The sequence below is a fragment of the Serinus canaria genome, chromosome Z (assembly GCF_022539315.1).
Source record: "Serinus canaria isolate serCan28SL12 chromosome Z, serCan2020, whole genome shotgun sequence".
NCBI lineage: Eukaryota > Metazoa > Chordata > Aves > Passeriformes > Fringillidae > Serinus > Serinus canaria.
In genome coordinates, this window is record NC_066343.1 from 71,837,357 (window position 1) to 71,855,875 (window position 18,519).

General features: G+C 39.7%; 1 protein-coding gene across 1 annotated transcript in view; it reads right to left on the bottom strand.

Annotated features, from left to right (window-relative positions):
• The window catches only part of RIT2 (Ras like without CAAX 2), a 173,024-nt gene extending 155,232 nt beyond the window's left edge, over positions 1 to 17,792 (bottom strand). The window contains exon 1 of the mRNA XM_030237347.2: positions 17,690 to 17,792. Within this exon, the coding sequence (XP_030093207.2) occupies positions 17,690 to 17,792 (103 nt within the window). The remainder of the gene's footprint in view (positions 1 to 17,689) is intronic.
• Positions 17,793 to 18,519: the final 727 nt, after the last annotated feature.

Consider the following 18,519-nt stretch of genomic DNA (forward strand, 5'->3'; position numbering starts at 1 on the left):
CAGAAAGCCCAGATATCTGGATTCAGAATATTATCTGGATTACTCAGCTTTAGTATCCAAATTTCTCCCCATAGAATTTATTGAATACTTCTCTCTGGCAAATCCCACATTTGCCTGGATCTTGAATGCCTAAAAAATGTGCCACATTTAAGTCCACCATCGTTTGGAACAAACCATCATTTTGTCTCCTGGAGTTTCTGTTTGGGAGCAAATCTTAGGGAAGTGGAACAAAGCTAGATCCTGCCCAAAACATGGACAAGAAGGAGCTGGTTGTGCCTCCACATCTGCTCAACAATCCAGTAGTTTCAGTATTATAAAATCATAGAACAGTTTGCGTTGGAAGAGACCTTGAAGTTCCACCCCCTGTCATGGGCAGGGGCACCTTCCACTATCCCAGGTTTGTCCCAGACCCATCCAACCTGGACTTGGACACTTCCAGGGATAGGACAATCACAGCTGATCTGTGCCAGTGCTTCACCCCCTTCACAGCCAGGAATATCTGCCTAATATCTCATCTAAGCCTGTGTATTGCCTGCAAAGTTCTGTTTGAAGAGATGCACTCTGATTTTACAGACTGTTTAATTTACCAGAAAATGTTGTAGATTCTCTTACCTTCAGCCATTATGCCTAGTTGTATCACCTTTACAGAATTTATCTCATGTTTGGGGTTATCTCTTAGTTTGATTATTGAGGTGGCATTGCTGGGTAGAGTTCAAAGAACTTGTGACCTGGAACTAGTTATGGACTTATGCTGCACATAATGGCAGCTCATGGCTGAAATATCTGCAAAGATGTAACATTTAACAGCTTTAAAAAGGAATTTTGCATTTGAAGTTCAGAGACCTTCTTGCATAAAATGGAAGGCAAATACCTCTGGTCTCATTTTATTGATGAGAAACTGGAGCAGATGAGAAACAGGACACTAGACCACAAAACAGGACAAAATAAATCACAGGCAAGGTAAAGATTCTTTCTTTCAATACAAGTTTTGCCGTCAGATAACCAGAGCAAAGTAGCCCCAAGCTACAGTGTCAGGATACCTGGGAAGCTTAGACCAGAAGGATACTTACATTTACTCATTAATTATGTTTGCAGTAGCTTTCTCAATTCAACCAGCACCAGCTGCTGCAATATGGGGATTTGATTGCTACAAATGATGTAACTTAAATTTCTATTTATTTATAAGTACGGGATGAGTTTATTTATCAGGAACATTTATGAACTGAAAAATTGAAAATTAAAACCTCAGCAAAGATTTATGGCTGTCTAGGGACTATTAGACAGGACTTCACTTGAGATTTCTCCATCTTTTTAATGTACAGAAATTAACACATACATAAGCATTTTTAAAAAATAACTGTGGCCCAAGACAGTGACAGGGGAAACAACGCAGAAATGTACTCCCACAAACCACAGTTTTAAGCACTATATTAGATCAGATGAAATAGGGAAGAAAAGGAGGAGTTATTTTTATACATATTTTTTGTGGCATTTTTGTCTATTAAATTATTTTAATTGAAAGAAAGGGACAAAACCTCATCTGTCTTTAATAACTATCATTATTCACTGCATTCTTCAGTACTGACTACTGCTGTTCTGAATCACCATTCCCTGCCACTGAGCAGATCTTAAAATTTACCGAAATGCTGACAAGGCCAAAAAATGACCAGCCCTTGAAAAAAAAACCAAACCCCAAAAACTACTTGGACAATGAGTGCTGCATCCAGTGTCAGAGAGATGATGAGAGCAACAGCACTGCTGTTGAGGGATCTGTCCCTCGTGGCACCAGCTCTGCAGGGGGATGCTGCTGGCCCATTCCACTGGCCCCACTGCTTTGTGTCTGGCTCCTGCACATGGTTGATGCTGGCTCAGATCTCCTCAGCTGTTATAGAACAGCTGGGTTAAACATTCCTGAGCTTCAAAAGCAGCTTGGCCTCCCAGACTGACCTGGAAATACTGTGCTGTATAGAGAAACTGAAATTAAAGGCCTGCTGTGGAGGATGACTGCAATACTGGTCACTATGGGCTTTGAGAGATTCCTTCCAGGAACAGAATCTAACAGATTTAAGTGTCCTTGGAATTACAGGTACTTTAGAAATGGCAAAAATATGTTGGTGTTGCTGACCCACCACTTGGCAATGATGATTTAATTATGCTCAAATGTGCTAACCTCATTTAAGCTGCAGAAAAAGTGCTGTGCCATAGACTTCTTCCTGTGAGGAAAAAAATTCAGGCACTACTGTAAATACCTCATCACCTGACCATATAACTCAGCTGGATTCAGTGGTGGTGTTCCCCAGAAACACAGCTGGACAGAGAATATTTTAGATGTCCCTCAGGAAAACCATACGTATGTAAGGTGCACAGCCCAATTACCTCCATGCCAACAGCAGTCAGTCTCAAACTATCATGTTTCTACAAAAGATAAAAAAAAAAATAGACTAAAAAAAATAAACAGTCAAGTTATAAACAAGGAGGGAAGAGAAGAAAAATAAAGGTGGTTCCCACAGGATGTGACCTCCAACTTTTCAACAAAACAGAAGAGCATGTCAGTACTAATATATAGTTAGTTATGATGTTTTAGAGACAAACTACAAAATTCCCACATTTCCTTAACACCTTTTCATGCTATAACTCTCTGTACTGAAGGCAAGGCTGCAGTGAAGTTAATTTTCTTCACAGGCTTTGGTTCTGTGACTTAACCAGTGTTGATAATTGACCAATGTTTTGGTCACTGATGAACTGTTCTGCACCACATCCTTTTCCCCACTGTGGCTCCAGCAGGACTAGTCAAGAACCTGTGGGGACACACAGCTGAGACAGCTGATCTGGACTGATTAGAGAGACATTCATATCAAATGACATTATACTCAGGAATAAAAGCTCAAAGAAAGCAGGAAGCAGCAGGATCATTCATGGTTATGGCAGGTGTATTCCTGAGCAGCCATTGTGTGAGCCAAGGGCCTGCTTTACAGGAATTGGCTAAAAATCTACCTGCAGTGAGAATTAATAAATAAATTCTTAAATTTGCTTGTATTCATAGCTTTTGCTTCAGCTATAAACTGTTGTCTCAGCCAACAAGCCTTTTTCTTTTCTTTTCTTCTTTTCTTTTTCTTTTCTTTTCTTGAGGGGAGGGGATGGGGAGGGGATGGGCAGGTGGGTGCGGGCGCGGGGCGGGGCGGGGCGGGGCGGGCGAGGGTGCGGGACGGTCGTGGCGGTTGGGGCGTGGCGGGGAGGGCGGGCGGGGGAGGAGAGGAGCGGGGGCGCGAGAGGGAGGAGAGGGGAGGAGGAGGCGGGGATGAGAGCGGGAGGAGAGGGCAGGCGGGGGAGGCGCGGCCAGGTGAGGAGCGGGAGGAGGAGGAAGGGAAACGTGCATGGAAAGGTAAAGGGTGAAGGGCAACAGGACCGGCCGGCAAGGGAAAGGGCCCGGGGAAAGAAATGGAAAGCGGAGACGCCCGGACACCGGCAAGGACAAAGGCAGGACAGGCCGGGCCCGGCACGGAAGGAACGGGAGGAAAGCGAAAGTGACCAGGGTCCCGGCACCGGACGGCACCGGCCGGAAGAGGCCCAGGTCCGGCCGGACAGGCCCGGAAAGGGCCGAAGACAGGGAAGGCAGGAAAGGAAACGGCCGGTCCGGAAAGGGGCCAGGCACGGGCCCGACCGGCCCGGCCCGGGCCCGGGCCCGGTCCGGCCGGGACCGGGAACGGAAAGGAAAGGCACGGAAAGACGGAAATGACGGAACGGCATGCCCGGCCATCCCAGGCTCCTCCCTGTCCCTTCCGTGACCTTCCTGCCCTTCCCTGAACGGCAAGTCAGGGAAAGGCATAGGACCGGCAGTAAGGCCGACAGGGCGGCGTGGGGCGGGGGGAGGGAGGAGGGGGAGGGGCGGGCGGGCTGTTCGTTTCTGTCTTCGGTGTTGCTGTCGTTCTTGCTGTGCGTCGGAGGGCTTTCTGGTGTCTTGCGTCTTCGTGGTGCTTGGGGTCGTGATTCTTTCTTTCTCTCCTTTCGTTTCGTATTTATTTCCTTTTCTTTCTCCTTTTCTTTCTTCTTTATTCTTCTTTCTTTCTTCTTGTCTCCTTTTTACTTCTTCCTTTCTTCCTTCTTCCTTTCTTTCCTTTTTTCCTTTCTGTCTTCTTTCCTTTATCCTTTTTTTCCTTTCTTTCTTTCTTTTGGTTTTTCTTTCTGTCCCTCCTTTCCTTCCGCACTGCCTTCCTCCTCTCTTTTGTTTCTTCTTTCCGGTATGGACTGGGAGTGATCAAGTAGCTGAATCAATCCACCATAATTTCATTTGGATGTTGGTTGTAACCAATCCACCATAATTCCTTCAAAAAATCCTTAGGTTTTGAACTTTAGAAGCTCTCCTGTAGCCCAGAAATTTAAACCCTGTTAGCTGCTCTCTTCCATAATGTATCAAACACAAAACACTCCTGAGGTTCATTGCTTTTTCAATGCTCTTATAAACTGTGTTCTAATATTAGCTGGACACAATACTCTCTGATGCTTCTCTCCAATCCTACAGAAATTACAAGGGCAATTCCTTCATCTTTCCCTCTGTCTGCTCCATCCCATTTAACCACGCACTGCTTTAACCACTTTAATTCAGATATTTCAGTGGGTAGGGCAGAAAATAGGGGTCAAGGCATTCTATGGTAATTTCAAAGAGACAGTCAGGAATAAACACTGTTTTTTTTAATTCAGCTGCACAATATTTCCCTGTTTCCCTCCCCATTAAGACGCATTCATTTGGCTGGAACTCTCAGCGTACAAAAAAAAAGAGTTGTATTCTTTCTGCTCTGCTGCTAAGGTCAAGCTGCCAGTTTTCTTTGTGATGTGTGAGGCAGCACAGAGCACAAATCGCATTTCCACTCTCTTCAGGTCTTCTTTTAAATGCCACAATCCTGACAGTAATCACTGAGCTGAACAGATATGACACGCAAGATGCTGACAGAACAAATAAGGCCCATCCTATCTTGGTTTTCCACTAAGTAAACAAATATGTATTTGGTTGTCAGTTTAGCTAGAGAGGGTTCTGAAGATAGGTAACTTTTAAACACTGTGCCATTGTGAGAAATTCATCGTATGTTAAACATCCTGAGATTAATAAAAATACAGAAATAAACCAGACATATAAATAAAATAAAATGGGAACAGAATAACCTGTTCCCAGTAGATGTAAATTTAAATCCTTCCATGTTGCCATTTTCCTGGTAAAATATTTTATTGGCAGGAAATACACTTACAGTAACTTTATGGGAAAAAAAAAAGGAATTTTGAAAGATAGCATGGGCTCTACACCATTTACCAACATAAACAGGTGATATTTTACATTTCCTAGTTCTCTCATAAATTCTGTCATATACTTAAAGGGAGACCCTGCAAGGAGAAAAGAGATAGAAGTGGGTGGAAGGAATTAGTAATCCAAGGCAACTAATTCTATCACCAACATCTTAGTGATTTTTTAGCAGCTTGTTATACACTAAACCTGGAAAGAATTATTCATGGTATTTGTCCATGGCATTGGACTTTGGCTGTGAGCCAGGGAAATATTTGATTCCCTCAGAAACTTTCATCACAGTAGAAACTGGTATTGTGTCTACCTAGGTCATTTCCTGAGCAATCATGTCTACTACAGCGTATCTCATTTGCTCCCAATCCACATCCTGCTTTTTGTTGAGACTAAATTATCATCAGTGGTGCTAAAGATATTCCCAAGTGTTCCAACCCTGTAAAGTACTCACTGTCTATGATTTTTACTAACTTTATTTGCGATGCTTGGGGTCAGAAAGGGAAAAATTAACAATTTACTGGAATAAAAATTTCAATTTCCACACTTTTCCTACTTACAGCCAATCAGAAATGCATTTTATGCACAAGCTTGAAAATGTATTGGAATTACACCACCCTAAAGTATTCCAACACAAAAAATTGGTTTAAGTATTGCTAAAAACTTATTATACTAAAACTCATCCAGTACGTACAGTGATGGTTTAGAAACATAAAACAGAGCTTTGCAAGCCAATTTGATCTATAGCTATTTTTAGGTAAATGAAAATAAAGAAAACAAACCTTCAATCACCAAGTAATCCTATTTTTTAAATATGCTGTCACTGTCAATCAGCCCAAGTTATCTTGCTGGGTTTTGCACAGCTTTCTATAAATTCTTTGAATAACACATTGACACTAACAACTATTTTCCTTAAAGAGTGAAAATGTGTGTTACTTTACAGTAAATAAACCTTTCATGAACACATTTCAGGGATATGTGTATTTAAATCTGTTTATAGTCACTGGCATTTTGTTTAGATTTTTCCTCCTACTGCCACTTGTTCAAAATTTATTATAGTGAAGTAGCTGTTTGTTTATATTGTTATGAGCAGTAAAAGCTGGGGAGTGAGAGCAAAGGTAAGAGCTGGGCCACAAAGGATAAAAGAAAACATATAGAAACACATATATTTGTTTTGCATCTTGCCTTTTTTTTTTCCCAGATTGGGGAAAAACAGAATTTTATTTCTTAGAACCAAAGGAGATATCCCTCTAGCATCACTGTGATTCATAATTCTGCTGGAGATTTTTGTGTGAGGAGGAATCTAGTTCTTCAAAGAACACAGAAGAGCCTGATAAATGCCGTGCCTCCCACTGATTTCACAGGGTGTTACATATTTCTGAGGCTGGGACCCACAGACTCCTCTCCATTCTGGATGGTTGTCAGAACACCAGACACGAGAAGCATTGCTTTGCCTAGCACCCCATAAATTTATATTAATGTTGGATTTACCCAGCTTTGTACATGGCTGAGGAGAGCAAAAAAGGCCTGTGCTCAGAAGACATAGAATCACAGAATCATAGAAAAATTGAGGTTTGAAAAGTTCCCTATGATCATCAAGTTCAGCCATTAACTCAGCATTGACAGGATCACCACAAAACCATGTCCCTAACCTCCACATGCACAAGTTCTTTTAACATTTCCAGAAATGTGAATCCACCACTGTCCTGGACAGCCTTTTGCAATGCCTGAGCATCCTTTCTCTGAATAAATATTTTCTAGTTTTCAACCTAAACCTCCCCTGGCACAACTTGAAGACATTTTCTCTTGTCCAATGGCTTGTTGCCTGGCAGAAGATATAGACCCAAGCCAGTCTACGGCTGAGATGATGCCTCTCCAGCTTCCTACTCCAGAGAGCAACTGAGTGAGAAACATGGGTTAAGAAGCTCACAGAGGCAGGAGACTGATCCCCTAGCATGACCTCTGTGTGTATTTTGGCTACCAGCATGTGCCTCAAATATAGGATATGACCATGGACTATTAGCACCTTGTAGGATAACTGCAGTGGAAAGACAGCATCTGAAATCAATGTTCTTTGAAGTACAAATTTCTGCATTCGCCTTCTATCCTTTTACTCCTTTATCATTCCTTTACTCATCTGTTTCCAGTTTTCTGTTTCCTGAATCCTTTTCTATGTTTCTATTTTTTTCTATTTTTCTATTCTTAATTGTTGATGCCTGTTAGCATTTCCCATGCAAACTGCTTGGATTGCTTCTTTTATATCTTCTCTTTTGACTTTTTTCTAATCTCTTCCTCATCATCAAATATCAGAGGCCAATTCAGAGGCCAATTGTCATTTTGAGCATGTTACCTGGGGGAAAAAAGAAAAAAAAAATAGGAAGCTTATGTGATGCACTCCTTGTTATGTCAGGCATTTAATAATTTTTAAGTGTCTTGGGAAAGGTTTGAAAAATGGGGCTTTTGACTTCCACTTTTATAGGAACAGGCTAGTAAACAGAATGTGCACTGAGAGAGAGAGATTATGTTGAAAATTCACTTTTTTTTTTTTTTTTTCCCTCTGGGAAATCCATTGAAACTGCTCTAAGTTGAAGAAAGGCACAAGAACCTGGTTTCTGAAGCTCATGGGTTTCTGGACCTCATACATTATACATTATAGAGTTGTATGATGTAATAGATTGTTCTTTTTCTCCTCGAATCCCAGGAGAGAAATAATGTGTTTCTAGAGCTTATCTACAAACATATGGAGCCCTCATGAAGCCCAGGAACACATCCCTGGACTGTGCCCAGTGTCAGATACTGCACAGCAGAGCAGAGCTCTGGCATCCTGTGTGTGATGAGTGATCAAATGATCATGTCACCAGGCAGCCCAAGCAAGATTATTCACCAGGAGAAAAATGTCTAATGACTGCTTTTTAATCAAATTGAGGACATAATTTTTATATTAGAAAGTACAGAAAAAATTTAGAGAAGTGGGATTTTTAAAGCTTGCCAGGCATTCTGGAAGACTTAAGAAGATGTTGTTTTGAAACAACTGAGAATTTGACAACACTTGGGATTTGTTTTGAACATCCTGAATTACAATCTAAAATAACAGTACACATTTTGCAAGCTGCTAAAGAGACATTTCTGTTAAGACACTGCAGATCCTGTTCAACAGAGAAAAGTTCAGTGTAACACAACAAGCTGTCCTGCAGGTAGTCATCCAGCAAAGTTACTGAAGGAGTTACAGAATCTGACAGAGCAACCAAGTTGGCAAAGGAATCAGGATTTGAAAGAGAATATGACTTTCAGCTAGGACTCATTTATTTTGGGATGTGAAAATGGACAAGAATTACAGAATTACATTAGCACTTCAAGGAGATTGCAAGGAAAGAAGTTACACAACAGCTCCTCTCATAACTGTAGTCAGTGTAAACTGAAGAAATGTGTGCATCAGTCTCTCAGCTGATTACAGCTCTTACTTTGCCAAATCTCAATAAATTAATTTTTAAAACTTATAAATCTTTGTGAAGCCACCTTTGAGACTGCTGAAATACCTAGTTTAGTTCTAGGGTTTTAATGAAAAGATAAAACCCTGACTATGTTTGTTGAAAACATAACTTTTTTGGAGACTTTGGCAACAACACACAGCTTGGCATCTCCTGAGACAGTCTTTCATGCACACATTGACACCCTCATCTTTTGAATTTTCCCCACCACTTTGAAAAAAAGTGATTTTAGCCAGTATCTCCACTGCTTAGTGGGCAGGTAATGCTTTAGCAGATTTCTAGGGCTTGCAGAACAGTGTCTTCCCAACACAATTCTTCTGAAGCTGGGGCCCTGCACAGCACTCTGGTAACACCCAATTCCTGTCACTGGAGTTGTGTGAGCAGGAAGAGACTCCCAGCTTCTAGGAAAGAAAATTAGACAGGCTTGCAGGCATTAAGGGAGACTAATTAAAGTCAAAGAACAAATTAAAAGTGGAAAAGGATTACCAGAGGAATGGAAGGGAGTAAAATGGGAAGTATAGAAAGAGAAGAGATGAAAGCAGCAACAGAAAATGAAGGAAAAAAAATAAAAATTCTTAATTGCGCTTTCAAGAGTGTCCCTAATGGAATTAATCTCATCCAATTTCTAGCAGATAGCACATGCCAAAAATGCTGCAGATGGCTGGGCTCAGCAGCAGGGACGGCTTGGAAGGGAAGCAGTTCCTGTGGCTGCCTCAACAGATTGTTTACAGCAAAGATGCTGACAGTGCCCAGCCATTGTCGTAAAACAGTGCTTGTTCCCTTGTTTGAGACTTCAGTCTGGGCATTTCAAATGGCAGATTTGTGCATGGCTGAAACTAGGAGAGCCCTTGATAGTCCAATTCCTGTTGCTGAGGAATAGCCTGGAAGGTTTTCTTTCTCTTTATGGCAAGCACTGTGAATGGGAAAAGCTGAGCGGTGCTCAAGTCACTGAAACCCTCACTCTAAGTGAAGCTCTGCCTTAATGAAACACCATGAAAAGCAGACTCATTAATATAACCTTCTGTGAGTACTGATCACTTAGAATGATAGAATACCCTGACTTGGAAAGGGCTTACAAGGATTATCAAATCCATTCCTTGGCCCTCAGCAGAGCCATCTCCAAGAATCCCAGCCCATGCCTGAGAGCATTTTCCAAATGCTTTTTGATCTCTGTCAGTCAGGTGCTGTGAGCGTTCCCTGGGGAACCTGTTATTGCCCAAGCACCTGCTCGGGGAAGAACTTTTTCCTGATATCCAAAATAAACCTCCCCAGCTCAGCCTCAGGTCATTCCCTTGGGCCCTTCACATAATTGCTCACATAGAGGCAGTGAAGGTGAAGACCCTGAATCATTAAATTCCATTTCCACCCATGGAAGCAGGAGGTGAGCTAACAAATCCGTATGCCTTCCATCCATGCACCACTACCCAACACACACACAACGTGGTCCATAGCTTCAGGGTGTTATTCCAGAGTGTTTCCAGTTCTACTGGAGCATTTATAGTCAGAAGGACACATTTTAGTTCTGTTTGAAGGAACATAAATTACTTTCTTTTTGTACACAACAAACAAATCCAATCTTGAGACTAGCCTAAGCAGCTCTGCTTTAGCAGTCTGAACACAAAGAAAACTGTTGGATGTCTCCATTATTAGTGCCACATCAACCAAAAGTCCTGAAGATTTTTAACACACCTCATAATTTCGAGGATGATAGCAGCCCTTCTCTTGTGTAAGAGAATTTGAAAACTCTAAATGTTCTGGTATATTTGCTCTGTAATGTTCAATCTCTGCAACATGTTCTGTCTTAAAGTAAACCACTCTGACTAGCAAAACTTTCACCAGCCTGTTCCTTTCAAAGACTCTTCCACAATCTGCTCCACCTTGATTTTAAGCAAATCATTAAGGGCAAGTGCCCTTCTTATTGACCAAAGGAAGTTTGTCTTGAAGACCTTGTACACCTCTAAAAATGCATGTTCTAACTGCAATTTCATCAATGTTACTCTCCATGAAGCAATTTTGGCTGCTTTCCTCCTCAAATTTTGGAATATATGTGTTCTTCTGTTGATATTCATTACTTTTAAATATTGTGAGTTCTCCGTCCCCTGTTCCAAAGGGGCAGGGAAGTGACCAGCTCGTTTGCCTTATCCAGGTAGATATTTATCATCTGGATGATATGATGGGAGAAGCTGGATAAATCAACCCATTCACATCACAGCTGCATCCATTTACATTGAATCTCTGTATACATATGCAAGTTGCACAACAAAGAATCATGAATTACTGTCTACAGCAGCTATTTGAATATAGTCATCGCCGTTTGTCATCATAAATCAAACTGTGTCACTCCTTTTATCATCTCTGTTGGTTTTCTTTGAACTCTGTCCTATTTATCAGGCATCTTCTAATGCTGAAGAATCCAGGACTCCAGTCAGATTTCTCAGCACTAAGTTGGTATCTCACATGCAGAACCACCCCCCCCCCCCATTAAATACAGAGGGCATAATTGAATCCTCCACCCCTATAACCATTGAACTATGCAAACTGCCAAAATAATGAAAACATCTTTTACTCATCTCCCTGAGGCAAACAATTCTGTCCACAAGGTCTGCCCATAGGCAAAGGAAATTGGTTAATAAATAATGTATTTAATCTTTTTAAGTGGATAACATATACACTGAAGATAAATGAAGAATATCAGAAAAGGGTCCAGAATAATTTGAATTCTCGGATTAATGGTCCCAAATAAGATAACACACATGAAAATGAAGAATTTAGGTCATCATGAGAGATATAATAGCACAGGTGACTGCACTGGGGGAAAGAGAAAATAGCTTCAAGTTACTACAGATATTTCTCTGTATGTGACCTCTCTGAACTACACCTGAATAAAAGAATTCATTATTCTCTGAGGAGCAAAAATAACACCACAGAGGAAACTACCCGGCAATCTTTCTTCTAATAATGCCACTAATAGAAGAGCATGTCAATTTTTTGGAATTCATACTCAAAAGTTTGATGTGGAAATATTAGGGCTCTATAATTAAGCATAAAAGATGCTCTGAACAGGAAAATATGGTCCTGCAAGTGAAGTTTCAGATATTCAGTGTATTGCAGTGAAAGAAGATCGAGGTGTGAACTCTTGATTATTTACAAGCACTGACAGAAATCACAGATTTTCTCGAAGTTGTTAACAAAGAGAAAATATGTTTAAAAGTTGGAATTACACAAAATCAAGCTTGAAGCAAATTCAATTATCTACCTGTGAAGGAAACAAAAACCCATGGACTGTTTTGTAATCAGTGATCACAAACCTAGCAGGAACTCTGCCTTTGTACAATCTCTAGAGTTTAATCTGGTTTATGAGAAAACTGGAAGTCACCAATACCTGGGGATGTGGTTGTCTGGCATTGGTGGCTCTTCTCTACAAGGTGATTGTTTGCTTTTTCATGGCAAAAAATACAGTGTGCACCACCATTATTTTGCTTGAAACACCTGCAGTTCTGCATCAGAGCTATGTAGGCAGCACCATGAGGTGACCAAAGGAATTTAGATGACATTTTGAATGGTCAGTACCCTTACTCTTTCAAAACTGTTATCAAGAAGGAAGTTTGCCTTTAGTAAAAAGATATAAATTCTTCCATCCTTCCTTTTCTATTTCTTTTTAAATCTGAATAAGTGGAATAATTTCCCTGAAACACTGGAGGAAATAAAAATCTGGATTACTATTTTTTTTTTGTTTGCTTTTCAGACAGAGAATGGTAAGAAAACAACCAGTTATTTTCAGATGGCATAGAGATCTGTGTCTTTGTTAATAAATATGTCAATTTTTTTCTCCACTTAAATAAAAATTGTCATTTTTTTTTTGCAGTTAGAGGAGAAGGAAAAATCAAAACAGTAAAAAAACTACACGTGTTGACTTTGGGGGGTAAAAAAGGGATTTAGCTTGCCTTAACTCTGATCCACAGCATGCCCAAGCACTTGAAAGGGAACTTTTTTAACCTTGACTCATACTGAGAAGTAACTAAATCCAACACCTTCATCCTGGTGATTGGCTTGCCTCAGGACATGAGAGAAGGCCTGACCCTTTCCTTTGATTCATCTACCAGGCATTTAGGGAAGCACAGCTGTACCTGAGAATATTCCTGGGGAAAATCAGAAACTGAATCAAAACCAACCCCTTCCAAATGAAACAAAATAAAATAAAATGCTGCTGAGGTGTTTGATCAATGTCTGGAGAGTGCCAGTGACACCAAGCCCAGTGGTGGGGTAAGAACAGCATCAGCAGGTCCAAGTGGTGCTTTTCAAGCTCAGCACTTGGAATCTCTTCCCTTGCCCTTCATCCTATTCAGTATAACCTGGATCATCCATTAATTTAACTCCAGGGAGTTTGCAAGCAGCTGCAGTGGGCTAGCTCTCCAGCAAAAACTCCATGGTGCTCTATTTACTGGGGACTCTTGTTATGAGGACATGCTTGAAAATAATAGGCACACAATTTGCTTTATCAAGGCAGAATAAGAGGCAAAACCGGTACAGAGAAAAAAGGCAATTGAGCACATAAATGAAAGAAAATTGCAGATTTAATCTAATTCCTCATAGTGAAGTTCCCACATCACAGAGAACATAATTGTTTTCACACATTTTGGAAGTTATTGTGTACACATGATCTTGAAATTAATTGGATGAGTCACCTGCATCTGTAGAAACACAGCCTTTATGCCACACTGGAAAAAACAAACAAAACAAAACAAAAATCAAGGAAATCAATGGGTAGGAATGTCTCCTTCAGATAGCCCTGTCTGAGAATACATTTCCTCACAGTATTCCACCAAAATCCTTGAGAGAATATTTTCTTGATTTCTTCTCTTCCACTTTTTAAAATTCTTTTCAAGACTGAAGCCTGAAAACACATTTTAAACTACTTTCCAATATAGAATTAAACAGGAAATATATTAGTTTTATAAAAGTCTTTAGGCAATTATTTTAAAATATCTTCAAATTTTGTGTGGTGGCAACAGATCATCTGGCAATCTCTCTGAGAAATAAACTTCCATAAGACAGCTAAATAGAAATTCAATTTACACCTATGATAAACCTATGCTAAGCATAAACATGTAATTTTATTTGCCTGGAATAACTGTAGATCATATTCAGCCTTAAATAAATCATTGTTAACCAGGGTTAGGAAAAAAACAATCAAACAAAAAACCAAGAAAACACTAAAACAATATTTTTTTTTCAGCCAAGAAGATGCGCATAAAAGTGGGTTACAGTGCAACCTAATCATTGTTTGGAGATTGCTTAGGTAATAATTTTTCATCAGAGGGAGGTTTTTTATTTTATTCAGTTGCACAGGAACATCAATTTGTTCATTTTAGCAGTCACTTTGCAAGCCCTGGGTTAATCATCACTAATGTTTTGCAGAATGTGCTGCAGTTAAGTGTTGTTATCAGTGTAAATGGTTTGCTAAACATAAGTCAGCAATGGGATTGAAAGGCTCTTTTGTGCATGTTTTTTTGTTTGTAACACTGAAAAACAGAGCTAACCCCCAAGGTCTGATCTGCATCAGGCAAGGACCCTGACAGCACCTTCTTTATTGCTCTCTAAAGGTATTTGCTCTCTAAAGCAAAATGGGTTCCAGAATCTCCAAGGTTCTCAGCTTTGAGCTCTATGTCAAGTAACTTCATGTAAGTTTGAGTGGCACTGAGGTGGCCCGATATTTACCATGAAACAAGAGCAGAACAGACGCCAAATTCCCATTTTTAATTGAAATATAACTAAAATTAAAAATACATAATTTTGATATTTTGACTATAATTGAATAAGAGTCAATGCAAAATTTACTTTAGTCACTTCAGTTTAATTTCAATGTAATTATTGGTTCTAGCATAACTTTGCATTAGCCTGTACTGTATGTTCTTGATGATGAGCACAACTTATACAATGTAAGAAACCAACATGTTGCTCTGAAAACAAAAAGAATTCTGTTTTCATAAGTCTTAGAAAGGATAACTCATTCTAGGGAATCTATACTCCATAATTACAGTACAGAAATCAAGTCCTGTAAAAATTCACAGCTAGCTTTGTACATGTTTTCCAGAATTGATTTTGAAATGTGAGAACCCTTAAGTAACAATTCTCAGACCATTTGCAGTTTACACATTATTACTCTGGGTGTGATGGGTGTCAGACTGGGATACACAGAGTTCATCTTTTACCAATTCCTGTGAAATTTACACCAGACTGAACAGGACAAATAAAAGGATGCTGGCTGTCCTCCTGGACTGTCTGCCATCTTTGAGCACAGAAGTGAAGAGACAAGCCTGACTAATCCAATGCCAAAAGAACAACCATTTTTGGTCCCCTCCTCCTCATTCCACCCCATGCACAAGTGTCACAGGTAGAGAGCAGGGGAGGGCTGGAACCACAAGACCAAAATGCCCAGGGGATATCTGGGAGTGAATACATGCAGGGTAAAAAGAAAGCTAACATTTTTGCAGCTTCTTTCCTGTGGAAAATTAATTCCAAACCTGAATTATTTAATGTTTGAATGAATTGAGGGATGGAAAGGCTTTCATCCGAAAGAGGTTTCCCACTCAGTAATTTAACCCCGGCTGTTACTGTTTTCATCATGACTTAAAAGCAAAGAAGGAGAGAGAAGACAGGAAAAAGAAGGCAGGATGTTATCAATATATCAAACCATGTACCACTGATTTCTCAAAATCAAAACTGGGAGCTGAACTATTATTTTTTTCATCCTCTGATTCGATTTTATGGCTAAATTCATAATTTCCTGGACACATTGAATATAGGTCACTAGGAGAAAGCAGAGCTCATATTGACAATGAAAGTAGTCATTAAGGCCTTTTTCTGTTTTTAATCCTGTGTAAATTAATCCTGTTTTTGCAACAGTCAGAATGAATTAATGATTTACAGAACGACATCTATTTTTAATTTTTATCCCTCTCTGAATTCTATCAGCTTGGCTATCTTTCAACATTCTACTGAAATATTTCAGGTCCATTACACATCAGAAGTTTATAGACAGTAAATGTTGAATTCCCCACTTCCTTTCTTATGAACTCTTAATAATATTTATTTGCTGGGGTATTTTTTTTTCCTTGCAGGAGTTTCACTTTCATGACAATAAGAGAAAATTTTCAATAATCCTATAGAATTTCATAAATTTCCACCCAATCCCATCTTAGTTTCTTTAGACCACACAATTCCACTCGTTAATTATGTGTTTCTCAGCTTTGGAGATGTATCATATCTTACTTAATTTACAGATTTAAAGGCTTTCTTCTCATTAAATCAACAGCTAACATTTTCTGAACACACAAATACTAAATTTGTGATTTCAACTCTTATCTAACAGTAAATGGAAACTCAGAAATTTCCTCTATGTACGTGTAAAGTTTGGTTGTTATGATTCAGTCATGCTTATGAATGGAGTTTGTAATACTTTGTGGTGAACAAGTTTTCCAAATTGCATTATTCCTACAAACATATGTTTGGGGATGGGGGAAATTGCTTCCATCCTTTGGATATGCTCAGGGGAAAAAAAAAAAAGAAAAAATAAACTAAAAATACATTAATAAAGAAAAAAATACTGAAAGTTCCAGCTGGCACATCCTGGATGCCTGCTTTCCTATGGAAAAGATAATCTGAATTTGCATAAATTTACCCCGAGATTACCAATTTTTTCTTCTTTCCCATTTTATGTGGTGATTATATAGTAACATCTGTGCAAGAACTGTTTGCTTGGTTAAGTAGTACTGGTGGGAAATAGCTTTCACTGAAAGATGTGCCACTGAAGTTGAAGCCAAGTACAACAAAACCACAAAGATTAGGGATACAGAAATAAATTATGTTCTCTCATAATTTCTAACTTTTTGCACCTAGGCTTTATTTTATTGCTTAAATAAAAATAAAACTTGTTTGATATACACAGTTATTACAGTTTAGTGTCTCACCTATTTATCCTGAAAATTCCTTGGAATCTATCTGGGTTGCATTATATTATAACATACTGCTTTTTGCAATTTTGTTTCTCTTTCTGTTGTTCTTTTGAATTTCCAGAAGATGTAATCAAATTCTTGTTGTGTGGCCAGCTCAATATACTGACTTCTGAGACAAACTCTGCGTGTTCAGCAAAGTCTTTGTAAGAACAGAGAATGCTGGTTGCAGCGAGAATAAATCAAAGCTGATAATATCTGGGAAAAAGAAAACACTGTCCAGGGAAAATAATGACTCCTCTGAAGAGATATCATTGTCAGACACTAGCATATCTTGCCAGCTGTAGACAGGGATATTAAAATATGCTGCAAATCTGCCTCATAGCCTGGAGTGAGACTCAGGCAGGGATGCTGTACCTGTCCAGACCAGAGAGGAGATGAAACTCAGCTGAACCACTATGACACTCAGGGGAAAAAAAAAAAAAATTAAAAATTTAAAAAATTTAAAAAATATGTGAGGAAGAAAACAGAGCCACTGCAGGCATCTCCCACACTCTGCACTGTATATCTGACTTCGCAGTTAGTTTTATTTCTGCCTGAGCACAAGGACCCTCAGGCCAACAAGTTACATCCACACTGTCCAGCAAACCACCAGCCCTCTCCAAGTGGGAGAGTGACACAAGCACTTGCTGTTAAACTCACAGCAGCAGCCTGGCTGCTCCCTCCTCACACCAAACACACCCAAGGTCAGCCCTACACAAATAACCAATTAAAAGGGTTTGCAGCGTTTCAGTCTGTAACAAATTAAGCTGACTCATTGCCCCAGCCATGAACTATAGTCTTTTATCCAAGCCATGTGCAAGAGAAAGAGGAACGAAATCCCTCATTAAATGATGTCCTTCTCCGGTGAACTTTAGTCTCCCAATTCACCCCTTCTCTCCCAAAATATTGTTGTTGAAACTTACCGCTTTTGCCAACTCCCCCTGCTCCCAGCATCACCACCTTGTACTCTCTGGAGCCTGCTGAAGAACTGCTCGAGGAGCTGATCATTGCATTTTCTAGCTCCATCTTGCACGAAGCAGCAGAAGCGACTGAAACGGAAGAAAAAGCAACTGGCAGGTGTTTTCTCTGATCTTAAACAACTATAAAAGCTGTGTTAGGGAAAAAAAAAAAAGGCAGAAAAGGAAGGTATAATGCAAGAGCTATGATTTAACAGCCTCACACACTGCTGTGCCTGTGTTAGCTAGAGAAGGTCTCATAGCAACCACTTTAACAGCTTCCAATAAAAATCTGTCTCTGCCCCCTCCCAGCTCTGTATCGTTCTCTGTTTCTCTTCCTGGACAGCAGCAGTTTTGTGAGTCTTAGGAGGTCTGGTACCTCTGGGGCTGCAGCGTCATTGAACAAATGGATCTGATACTTCAGCAAAATAAAATGGATCAAATTTCTTAATTATGGAGCTTGTTATTTTATGTAGTACATACTTAAATCTTAAAACAAACCAGACAACCTTCTTTTCACCTTGGAGTTAAATATGCATCCTATAATCATCATGTCTGATAATTTTACACTTGATGCTATTAAAAGTGAAACAAGTAACAACTTTTAACAGCCTTTGTCTTCATGAAGCTTGCTGCTAACACAGAAGTTTTCTAGGACTAGATTTGTCCCCAGATCAATACTCATTTTAGTTCACTTGCATCAATAATTTGCAGAAATAAAACAGATACTGTAGGGAAAAAAACCAACAACTTTACTTGTTGTTTCCCTCTTTTCTCCATAAAATTTCTGAAGGAGA